The 12,030-nt window shown below is 47.6% G+C and overlaps 1 protein-coding gene across 1 annotated transcript in view; it reads left to right on the top strand.

Moving 5' to 3' along the window:
- Window positions 1–12,030, top strand: part of Glb1 (galactosidase beta 1) — a 69,934-nt gene that overhangs the window by 33,727 nt on the left and 24,177 nt on the right. Inside the window, exons 8-10 of the mRNA XM_034484082.2 lie at window positions 201–322; window positions 402–442; window positions 5,654–5,766. Of these exons, the coding sequence (XP_034339973.1) occupies window positions 201–322; window positions 402–442; window positions 5,654–5,766 (276 nt within the window). The remainder of the gene's footprint in view (window positions 1–200; window positions 323–401; window positions 443–5,653; window positions 5,767–12,030) is intronic.

The following is a 12,030-nucleotide window of genomic DNA, read 5'->3' on the forward strand; positions in this document are numbered from 1 at the left end:
GTAGATACTCATATAGACCTAATATAGATACTGTTGCAATTGGAGGCCTTCTGGGACCCTCCCTGCTCTCCCTGAAGCACTCCTGTCAACCTCCCTTGCTACCCCTTCCTTGGAGACAGACATAGGCAGGGCTGTACAGGGACGCCTCAGCATCAATTGAAGGTCATAAGTGTCTCCTAAGCACCCCTTTTCCCTTTCAGATCAATTCCGAGTTCTATACTGGCTGGCTAGACAACTGGGGTAAACCCCACTCCATGGTGAAGACCGAAATTGTGGCTGCCTCACTCTCTAACCTGCTTGCTCAAGGGGCCAATGTGAACTTGTGAGTACCCAGGATGGGAGAGGGAGCCCCGTGGCTGTGGCTCACAGTGAAGTATGTGCGTTCTCTTATTTCCTCATAGGTACATGTTTATAGGTGGGACCAATTTTGCCTATTGGAATGGTAAGATCTGTTTCACATCTGTTGGTAAAAGCTTATCCTGTTTCCAGTGTGTGATTTGGGAGATGGAGTACCTATGGCCAATATTTATTTTCTGTTTCTATTTGTCTTCTAAGTTTTTTAACTTACAAGAATCACCTGTCTGGTCATTTGAGTGTGAAAATAACCTTAAGGCTCTTGTCTGATCGTTTAAGGGTCTTATATTTAAGCTAGTCTGTCTGGCAGTCTAGTGTGGCGGTGTGCGTGTTTATACCCTCTGCTCTGGTCTTTCTGTGTGTGCGTTCGTGTTTTGTGCAGGTGGGTGCATACATGTGGATCTGTGGGTGGGCATACATATGGAGGCCAGGGACAGCCGAGTGTTGGTCCTCGGACACCAGCTATCTTCTTCTTCTCCTTCTCCTTCTCCTTCTCCTTCTCCTTCTCCTTCTCCTTCTCCTTCTCCTTCTCCTTCTCCTTCTTCTTCTTCTTCTTCTTTTAAACAAGATCTCTCGCAGACCTAGATCTTACCAAGTAGACAAAGCTGGCCACTGAGCCAAGGGAGCCTCCTGCTCTCTGTCTCTACCTCCCCTGATCTGTCTGTCTGTCTGTCTGTCTGTCTGTCTGTCTGTCTGTCTGTCATTATTACATGAATTTACTTACGTGTATGTGGGGGTCAAAGAACAACCCACAGGAGTTGGTCCTCTTCTCCCAGCCTGTGGGCTGTGGGGCTTGAGCTCAGATGGTTGGGCCTAGTGGGACATCTTTACCACTGAGCCATCTTTCCACTCCCATTTTAATTGTTTTTTTTTAATCATAAAACTGATTAAAAATTTATTTAAATACTGTTAAATAAGTATTCTAAGCATTCTCAAAGTTGTACAGCCCTTACCTGCTAATTCTGGAACATTCTACCACCAGCCGGAAAGAAACCGCACATTGCCACACTGACTCCTCTCTTTTCCTCATGGCCCCTGGAGGTCACTGAGCTCTTCCCTGCTGCCAGGGACTCTCCTGCCCGGATATTTCTTATAAACAGAACCATGTAATATAGAGGTAATTATATTAGGTAATTTGTAATTAATTACAAGTAATCTGATTTCTTTGATTTAGCCTAATATGTTCAAGGCTCATCCATGTTCTATCATGTATTAATACTTTATTTCTATTGCTAAATAATATTCTAGGGTTGGGGTTATGGCTCAGTTGTTAGGGTGCTTGCCTCGAATGCACAAGGCCCTGGATTTGAGCCCCATGCACCCCACATGGTGGTACGTGTTTCTAATGCCAGCACTTGGGAGGAAGAGGTGAAAGGTAATTTTCAGACTGTACAGTAAGTTAGCGGCCACTTGTGACGTTCTTTCAAAAACTAGAAGAAAGTGAAGGCTGAGCTAGGTGTGGTGGTGGGAATTTATAATCCCAGCATTAGGGAGGCAGAGGCAGAATTACTACAAGTTTGAGGCTAGCCTGATCTACATAGTGAGTCCTAGGCTAGCCAGAGTTACATAGTAAAATTCTGTCTCAAAACAAAACAATAAGTAAACAAACAAACAAATAAATAATAGAATTTTAAAAAAAGATAAAAGTTGTTCTTAGCCCTCAGACCCTACCTCTGCTGTGTCAGTGGGAATCTGTCTTCTCTCTGTCTTTGTGGAGTTCTCTTACCAGGCTTGTTCAGACTAGTGATTATTGGCATCGGTTTACAGATAAGAATATGTGGATGCCCAAAATCACGCCCAAGTTTCTGTTCTGCTGGCAAAGGGCAGAGTCTGGATTAGAGCCCAGACCAAGGCCACTGTCCTTCTAATAACCCCCTGTTGCCTGCAGGCCCAGAGTGAACCCCAAACCAGCCAGGCTTTGTTCTCCAGGCAGTGTTTTTGTATAGTGCTTATCTCAACCCTGTATCCACATCTGTGTCATAGCTGTCTCAGTACCTAGACTGTTCACACTCCCTCTGGGTGTGTGCCTGTGTGCGAGTGTTGAGGAACACTCCTGCTCAGTCTCTGTCACCATCTCGCCTCAAATTCCCTCACATGCCTAAAGTATGAACTCTCCCCTGTGGTGCTGTGCAAACACAGAGACCTGAGTTCCAACCCTGGAACCCACATTTAAAGGAGAGAGAGAGAGAGAGAGAGAGAGAGAGAGAGAGAGAGAGAGAGAGAGAGAGAGAACACGCTGACTGTGATGGCACACTTTAATCCAGCACTCAGGAGGCAGAGCATTTGAGACCAGTCTGGTCTACAGAGTGAGTTCCAGGACAGCCAGGACTACACAGAGAAACCCCATCTTAAAACAAAATGAACAAACAAAACAAAGGAAGGAATGAAGGAAAGAAAAAGGCGTGGTGAGGTGAATTTCTGTCATCCTTGTGCTAGAAAAGGTTTTGGGGGCTTACTAGTCACTTGGTGTAGCTGTGGCTGAATGAGAAGGTCCAGGCTGGTGAAAGAACCTGTTTCCCAAACCAGATTGAGGGCCAGTGAGATGGTCTAGTGGCTAAAGGTTCTTGCTGTCCAGCCTGTGCTGGTATTATGATGGTGATGTACATATACCCAGCTTTGGGACTTTGTGCAGAGTTCCTGATCAAGGGCATCGGTGGCAAACATGAGAACAGTGTATAAGACAATAGTAGATTTTAATCTGTGCCCCTGAAAGAAGAAACTAGCTACCTCAGTAGAGTGGCGAGAGCATAGGTCACTTAGGTCCCAGATGACCTATATGGTGGAAGGAAAGGAAATGACTCTTGAAACTGACCTCCCCATGAGCACCGTGGCACATACGCCAACACAATTCATTAACTCAGTTTTTCAATCCATTCAAAACAAGATGGTAGCCAGCCCCTGGCTTCTATATGCATATGCATACATGCATGCCCACCTGTACATACATGTGCACCCGTGTGCATGTGTGCTTGTGTGTGCATGCATGTACTCACACAAACACACATAGAGAACTAGAAAAGTTACACTTGGTTTTTCTGCACACCGCATAGTCATCATCTTCCAACCCCATGCCAGGCTCAGGCTGAGGACTCAGGGTCAGTCTGCACAGGCTGGTCTGCCCGTACAGAGTATGAAGCTTAGTTGGGTACAACAGATGAATCAAATGAGAAATCCACTCCGAAGAGGAGCCACATAGAAGGTGAACTCCTTAGGTGAGGATGTGGTTTTTAGTCTCTCTGTGTCTCAGGGGCAGGAATGTATTTGAACCTGTACTTCCCCTGGGGCAGACAGACCTGGTAGAGAGCTGCCTCTGAGGAGTAGGAAGTAGAGGAAATTAATACACCAGTCTGTTGGCTGAAGGTCTGGGTCTTCTAAAGTGAGATTCTGTGGGGGAGCATCAATGAGAAAGTTAGCTCTGACACCATCCTGCCCGCTGGTACGTCAGCCCTCTGACAGCTGGTCCTCAGCCCATCACTTGTGAACTTACCACCAAGCATTAGCGAACTGTTGTGTTTTGTGTCTCATTTACTTACAAATTAGGTTCTTAAGAAGAGCCGTCATAGAACAACAGTTCTCACGTGTGTATGGCAGAGTGCTGCTGAGCGAGGAGAGGAGGCAGAAACCTTGCAGGCTCACAGTTAGCTGCAAGCAGTGATGCTATCTCAAGGGCTGCAGGTGGCACCCTCTTGGCACAGTGCCAGCTTAGCCTGCATGAGGCCCCAGCACTGCATAAACCAGGTTTGGTGATATATGCCTGTGACTCCAGATACACACCTTGCTCCCAGACATACCTGTGACTCCAGCCCACACTTGTGGTCCCAGATATACCCCTGTGATCCTAGATACATGCCTGTGACTCCAGACACACACCAGTGACCCCAGATACACACCTGTGACCCCAGATACACACCTGTGATCCCAGATCACATCTGTGATCCCAGCACCTGAGAGACACACTTCTGATCCCAGATATACACCTGTGATTCTAGATACACACCTGTGATCCCAGATACACACCTGTGATCCCAAATACACACCCGTGACCCCAGATACACACCTGTGATCTGCCACCCGAGAGGTAAGAGGCAGAGGATCAGAAGTTCGTTATCATTCTTGGCTACATAGCTTGTTTGAAGCTAACCTGGACCCTGTCTAAAAGAAAAAAAGAAAAGGGAAGAAAGACCACCTCTGCCCCCACCCCCAACCACACATCCGCTTCTCCACTCCCACCCCACCCTCACCCCCAATCCCTCACAGGAACCAGGTCCAGAGCAGGGCTCAAATCTTTCTGCAGGCTCCTCGTGTGTCTCTCATGCATGGGTAAATTTTCAAAGGAATATCCGATAGTACAGGGAGCCTAAGCCTGTCACTGGTAAGTTCTGGGAAGTTGTATTGATTGTGCTTCCCATCGCTGTGACAAAAACCTAACAAAACCAAACCTAAGGGAGTGTTCAGGAGCTTGAGGCTGTTGGCCGAGTCACATCTGCAGTCACTGATACTCAGCTGGCTTCGTCTTTACTGTGGGACACCAGCTCACAGGATGGTAGCTTCTTCCCTATCTAGGTAGAGCCCCTCCTAGGTGCCTCTAAGTCCTGTCGAGTCAGTAATATAAACCATCACAGAAGGGGCTCCTTGGCTGTGTTCTCAGGGACAGCATCTGTCACACACAAACAACAGAGTGTAGAAGACAAGGTGATGTAACTCTGTGAATGAGGGGGGCGGGGATGTGTGGTGTAACTCTGGGAGAGAAAAGTTGGGGTGATTTAACTCTGTCAGTGAGAAGGTTGGTGGTGGTGTAACTCTGGGACACAGAGGCAAGGGAAGGAGGTTTTATGTCCCCAGACTGATTGGCTGTTAGATAAAGGCTTTCCCTGGAGGGATGTAAACTGAGAAAAAGCAGATCAGAGCACTGGCTGCTCATCCAGAGGACCCAGGTTGGATTCCCAGCACCCACATGGTGGCTCACAACCATCTGCACCTCCAGTCCCAGGAGATCTGACACACTCTTCCAGCCCCAGTGGATCATACATGGTGCACAGATATATATATATACACATAACATGCAAAAGGAGAATGACCTTGAACTTCTACTCGTCCTTCTCCACCTCCCAAACAGTTACAGGCATGTGCCAGTGGATCAGGTGTCTGTGGCGCTAGGAAAGCGCTTGACCAGCCGTGGAAATGGTATCCCACCTCTGACGATTTGGGGCTTTAATGTGTCTTCCACTTCTCTTCACCCTAACATGACCCCTGAGCACTGACCTCAAGTGACCGGTGACATGATTTTTCTGTCTTCTAGGTGCCAACGAGCCCTATGCGCCACAGCCCACCAGCTATGACTATGACGCCCCACTGAGCGAGGCGGGAGACCTCACGAACAAGTATTTTGCTCTTCGAGATGTCATTCGGAAGGTGGGTCCTTCAGACTCTCAGTGAGCTGGACTGCTGGGGAGCCTGCCATGAACCCCTCGTAGTTCTGTGGATGGCTCCCTTACTAATGGAGGAGAAGGAGGGAGGTACAGGTTTGGGGTACAGCTGTGCCTGGGGAAGACCCCGTGAGTTTATCAGCAAGGCTCTAGGCTCTGCACCCCTCATCTGTGAGGCTGGGGTTAGGGTTTCTGATCATGCTGTAGGGAGAGCAAAAGGCATGTGTGAGCCGTCCAGCATGGTCTCTTACACTGTGCGCAGCAAATAGAAGCCAGTAAATGTGTCCTTGTGGTGGCTCAAGTATGTAGGGAAGGAAATTGATAGCCACTGTGTGCAGAGAGGCGGTGACCTGTGCAGAGAGGGATGCTGTGCTTCATCTCAGGCAAGCGACTGCTGTTTCCTCTAGCTGGCTCTGGAACGTCTCTGTTCTGCCAGCAGCCAGCCTTTGAAGCACCTAAGGCTCTCAGGTGGGGTTTCCTGTCTCTGCGGTGAATTTAAAAAAAAAATAAAATAAAATGCAAACCCACAGTTTTTTTGCTCAGTCACCTGAGTTTTGAAGTTTAAAAAAAAAAAAAAAAAAAAAACAGGTTTTCTGCCTATAAGTGGTTAAAAGCTAAGTCTCCTGTAATGTCAGTTGAAGCATGTGTTAAGATTTGTGTTCAGAAATATTTTCTTTCGGTTTTTTTTTTGGGGGGGGGGTTGTTGGTTTATGTTTTGAGACAGGGTCTCTCTGTGCAGATGAGATTTGTACTTTGAGCTCACAGAGATCTGCCTGCCTCTGCCTCCCAAGAGCTGTGCACCAGCACACCTGGCATGTTATGGAATAAAAATGATATAAACCTGATATGGTACACACCTGCAACCTAGATCCAGAGGAAGAGGGTCAGGAGTTAAGTCATCCTCAATTATATGATTCGTGGCCTCAGCTACATAAGACCATATCTCAAGGAAGAGGAAGGAAGGGAGGGAGGGAGGGAGGGAGGGAGGGAGGGAGGGAGGGAGGGAGGGAGGGAGGGAGAATATATTCTCACCTAAAATTTCCTTTCTCTTTTAAAATTTTTATTTATTAAGATCTGCGTGTGTGTGTGTGTGTGTGTGTGTGTGTGTGTGTGTGTGTGTGTGTGTATGTACATGTGTGTGGGTACCTGAGGATGCCAAAAAGGCCATTGAATCCCCTGGAGCTAACAGGTGGTGGTGAGCTGTCCAGTGGTTGATACCATGAATTGCAGTTATCGTAAAGGAGTAACAAGCACCCTTAACCACTGGACCATGTCTCCGGCCCAATTCATTGTAACTCTTGATGTACAGAGACTGGTTTCTGTCTTGCACGTGTGTATGTATGTGCTTGTAAGTGTACATGCGTATCTTCCTCAACTTCTCCCCACCCTGTTTTTGAGGCAGACTTTCTCACTGACCCTGGAGTTTACTGGTCAGCAGGGCCCCAGACTGTCCCATCTGTAGTATCACAGGCATGCGCCACTCTCCCTAGCTTTTTTTGGAGCCGGGGATAGAACTCAGTTCCTTTGCTCCAATGCCTGGCACCTGAGCCCCGTGCAGAGATCTTTTTTTTTTTTTTAATTTCTTCATGTTCTCCATTCTCTTGTTTTTCTTCTCTGTATTACTTTCTCTTCGCCTTGTTTGAGGATGTTTTTGTTTTCTTGTTTCTTCTGGTTAGGAAGTTTGTCTTTCTCTGTGTTTCTGTTTTCTTACCTATTCAAGTGTGTTATCTATGCCCTTAGCAGAACAAACAGGGCTCCTGGGGCTACTGTGTGTGGGAAGTGAGCAGCCAACGCCCAGCGGGAGCCTCCCTGGTGCCCCTCCATCTTCCTCCTCACCACCCCCCTGCCCGTAGTCTTTTGAACTTGCTATAAATGAATTCATACAATACAAAGTAGATTCATACAGTTCACACCTCAGGGTGTCTGGCCCTCAGGAAGCTCCACCCCTCCGTCATAGTTTATAATAAATAGCATAGAAGCCGGTTGATAGCGTGCTTGCCCGGCACGCACGGAACCCTGGATTTGGTCCTCAGCACTGTGAGGGGTGTGATGATGCCCACCTGGAATCCTAACGTTCGAGAGGATGAAGAGCAAGAGATTCAGAGTCATCCTTGGCTACATAGTAAATTTGAGGCCATCATGGACTACATGAAACTGTACCTGAAAAAAAAAATATTTAAAAATGTACTAAGGGCTGGTGAGATGGCCCAGCACTTCCTTGACTTCAGTCCTCCGTACCCACGAAACCTAAGCTAGGCATGGTAGCAAACACAAGTAATCCCACTTGGGAGGTGGAGGCCAGAGGGTCAGGAGTTCAGGGTCATCCTCAGCAACTTTGAGACTTTGCTGCTTGGGGTCCTGTTTTAATTAATTACTTAATTAGTACTATATTGGCTTCAGATGACTAAACATGACATGTGTCATGTACTGTTTTACGCCGGCTGGTTTCAGCTACTTGGTACATACGGGGCCTCCTGCTGAAGGGAAAACCTGTACAAAGACTTCAGGCAGAGACGAGAGAGCAGAGCATCGAGTTGGTAGCCAGGGCTGGGACAATGTCAGGACTCAGTCAGTGACAGGAAGGTGCCCTGCTTCTAGAGTGTATTGGACAGCGCCCAGCAGGTGAAGTCTGGGGAGACGATGAAGTCAGAGTCAAGTATAGAACTGTTGCATCCGTCTCCTGGGCCAGACCGAGACTCGGCTTAGGTGAGGGCACATGAGGATGCAATGGGAGGGTTGGGCAGAGCAGCTGGAGGGTTATGCAGGCTGCAGGAACTGACCAGGGAGAGAGCCCCAGTGAAGCAGGAAGACCAGTCAGGGACTGGTGGTGACTGGTGGTGACTGGTGGTGGCTGTGGTGCGTGTCTACACATCACCAGTCAGACCCAGACCACAATATGAAAGTGGAAAGCCACATGCCCTGGCTCACACCTATAATCTCAGCACTTGAGGAGCAGAGGTAGGATGGTTACCATGAGTTGAAGATCAATCTGGGTCACCATGTAGTGAGTTCCGGGCCAACCAAAGCTAGCTACAGGGTGAAATCCTGTCTTAGGGATGCAGAGAAAGGGTGAGACAGGAGGGGAAGGAAGGGAAAATGTAGATACTTGTGACTTTCTGGGGTAAGTGTGAGGGAAAAGGGGCAAGAATCAAATGCCTCGGCTGGCAGGAGGCTCAGTGAGTCAAGTGCTTGTCTCTCAGGCTGAGGATCTGAGTTCAGGTCTCAGGATCCACACTGGTACAGAGAGAAAAGTGACTCCTGAAATTGTCCTCTGAACTCCATATGCAAGCCGTGGCAGTCTGTGTGTGCATATAATAATAATAATAATAATAATAATAATAATAATAATAATAGTTATTATTATTACTTTGTTTTTCAAGCCAGGGTTTCTCTGTATAACCCTAATAACCCTAGCTGCTCTGTAGACCAGGCTGGCCTTGAACTAAGAGATCCACCTGCCTCCTCGGCATTCTGAGATTAAAGGTGTATACCACCACCACCTGGCTCAGGAATGGCTCTGTGGAATGGTCTGTTTCCCCCAGTGCTGGGGTCACTCTAGGGTTGTGCATGCTCAGCGAGCACTCTGCACTGAGTAATGTCTCTGGCCCTTAGTGGTGTTTCTCCTGGAACTTGCAGATACATAGGTAACTCATTTGTTAAAGCATTTGGAATATTTGCTTGCATGAAGGGAACTATCTACTGACAAGGGGCCCATGTAGACTCTCCTGATCCCTCCCTTCTCCAGAGACATAGGGAGTGGAAAGTCTCTTCCAGTGAGACAATGCCAGGGGCACCCAAATGGAGCTGGGCAGTATCTCCTCCTGCCTTGGACTGTGGAGAGAGCGGCTTTCCAGCAGGCTGCTAAAGGTCACGTGTGAGTCTTCAAGGCTTGACAAGACTTGACATTTGCATTTCTCTAAGATACTGTCTTTGGTGTGGGTAAAACTAAAGAAGGCAGGTTAACACTTTGACCATAAAACTCCAGGGCAGAGTGTTGTATCCCCGTCCCTTTACCCCTCCCCATCCTGAAGACAGTCATGCCTCTATGAGCTCTTGATTATAAATTGGTAACCTGTTTTAACAGTTCTATCTTAATCCCCACTCTGTGTGTGTTTGTGTGTGTGTGTGTGTGTCTGTGTGTGTGTGTGTGTGAGAGAGAGAGAGAGAGAGAGAGAGAGAGAGAGAGACTGTATGTGTGTATATGAGTGTGAGAGAGCATGCATATACCTATATATGTGTGTGAGAGTGTATATGTGTGTGTCTTAGTTAGGGTTTTACCACTGTGAACAGACAACATGACCAAAGCAACTCTTATAAGGATGACATTTAATTGGGGCTGGCTTACAGGTTCAGAGGCTCAGTCCATTATTGTCAAGGTGGGGACATGGCAGAGTCTAGGCAGGCATGGTGCAGGAGGAGCTGAGAGTTCTACATCTTCATCTGAAGGCTGCTAGTGGGAGACTCGCTTCTAGGCAGCTAGAGGGTCCTAAAGCCCACCCATAGCGACACACCTACTCCAATAAGGCCACACCTACTCCAACAAAGCCACACCCACTAATAGTGCCACTCAGTTGGTCCTGTGCTTGCCAGACAAGCACTAAGTCTTGGGTCCAGTTTGCAGCCAGTCATTAACTGAGCATGGTGGTGCACCCCTGTAATCTTATCACTTTGGAGGCAAGGCAGGACTGTGAGGAGAGCCCTTCAACCTTACCTCTCAGTTCTCCCCCTTTTATGTTTAACGCTGGCCCTAAAACGGACCAAACCACCCAGAGAGCTATGCTGAATGGAACACAGCTCCCCTGAGCCCACTCACCACTGTCCTCCACGGGGACATGAGTGTACACCTCAGGAGGCTGACCGACTCCGGCAACTTACTTGCCTTTTTTTATTTTGCTTTTTTTGTTGTTCATACTATGTGTTTGTTTGTTACAGTCTAACTGTGTAGCCCTGGCTGGCCTAGGACTCACTATGTAGACCAGGCTATCCTCAAACTCTCAGAATTGCTGGCCTCTGCTTCCACGTGTTGGGATTGCGGATTAAAGTCCTATGCTACCATACCTGTGTGTGCATGCATGCCTATGTGTGCGTGTATACCTGCATGTGTGTGCGTGTATGTGTAAGAGCTCACGTACACTCTTGTGAGCTTGTCCAAGCATGCTTGTGTAAAGGACCGAGACCAATTTCTGCTATCTTCCCCTATCTCTGTCTGGTTTATTTTTGAGATAGGGTCCCTCACTGAACTCTGAGCTTGCTGTGTCAGCTAGGCTGGCTGCTGCAAGCCCTGGGAATCTACCCATTTCTGAATCCCCTAGTGCTGGGGTTTCATGTGAGTCCTGAGTAGCTGAAATCAGGTCCTCATGCCTCCGTGGTGGGCACCCTGCCCACTCAGCTATCTCCCCAGCCTAGCCATCGGCCTTTGACTCATCTCTGGGCAAAGTCTCTCATGCTGTTTCCTGGCTGTGTGTAGTGATGGGGGACGTCTTTGCTACATGACTTAATGCGAGGTTGATACAGTCTCCCATGGCTTTTCTCACTTTTTGAGCAAGGACTGTTTCTAGCTACAGCCTCCGAGCACCACCACACAAAGTGCTTTTTTTTGTTTGTTTGTTTGTTTTGAGACAGGGTTTCTCTGTATAGCCCAGGCTGTCCTGGAACTCACTCTGTAGACCAGGCTGGCTTCGAACTCAGAAATCCACCTGCCTCTGCCTCCCAAGTGCTGGGATTACAGGCGTGCACCACCACAGCCCGGCAAGCAGAATCTTTAGATGGATGAATGGAAAGGGGAGACTGGAGCAGGAAAGGCCAGTTTCCCTGGAATCTGCTGGATTCCCTGAGGGGAAAGAGCAGCTGTTTGCTGGGTATTCATCTTTGAATGCTATGACAGTTGATTTTGATGGTCAGTCTGGAAGCCCTAGGCATAGATTGTGCTGGAGAACGGAGAGGTAAAGATAGGAGGTAAATATTTTGTGTATTTGCTTATTTTCTGAAACATTAATTACCTGCAGAGAATGTTACGATTTTGTTAAGCGGCAAATTAGTACCAAAAAAAAAAAAAAAAAAAAGTTATTAAACAGAATCAGGCATGGTGGTACACAATTTTAATCTCAGCATTTGCGAGGGAGAGGCAGGCAGATCTCTGAGTTTAAGGTCAGCCTGGCCTACAGAGTAAATTCCGGGACAGCTTGGACTACACAAAGAAACCCTATCTTGAACAAAGAGAAGGAAAGAAAAATTTTTTACAGATGAATGT

This window comes from Arvicanthis niloticus, chromosome 21, assembly GCF_011762505.2.
Source record: "Arvicanthis niloticus isolate mArvNil1 chromosome 21, mArvNil1.pat.X, whole genome shotgun sequence".
Taxonomy (NCBI): domain Eukaryota; kingdom Metazoa; phylum Chordata; class Mammalia; order Rodentia; family Muridae; genus Arvicanthis; species Arvicanthis niloticus.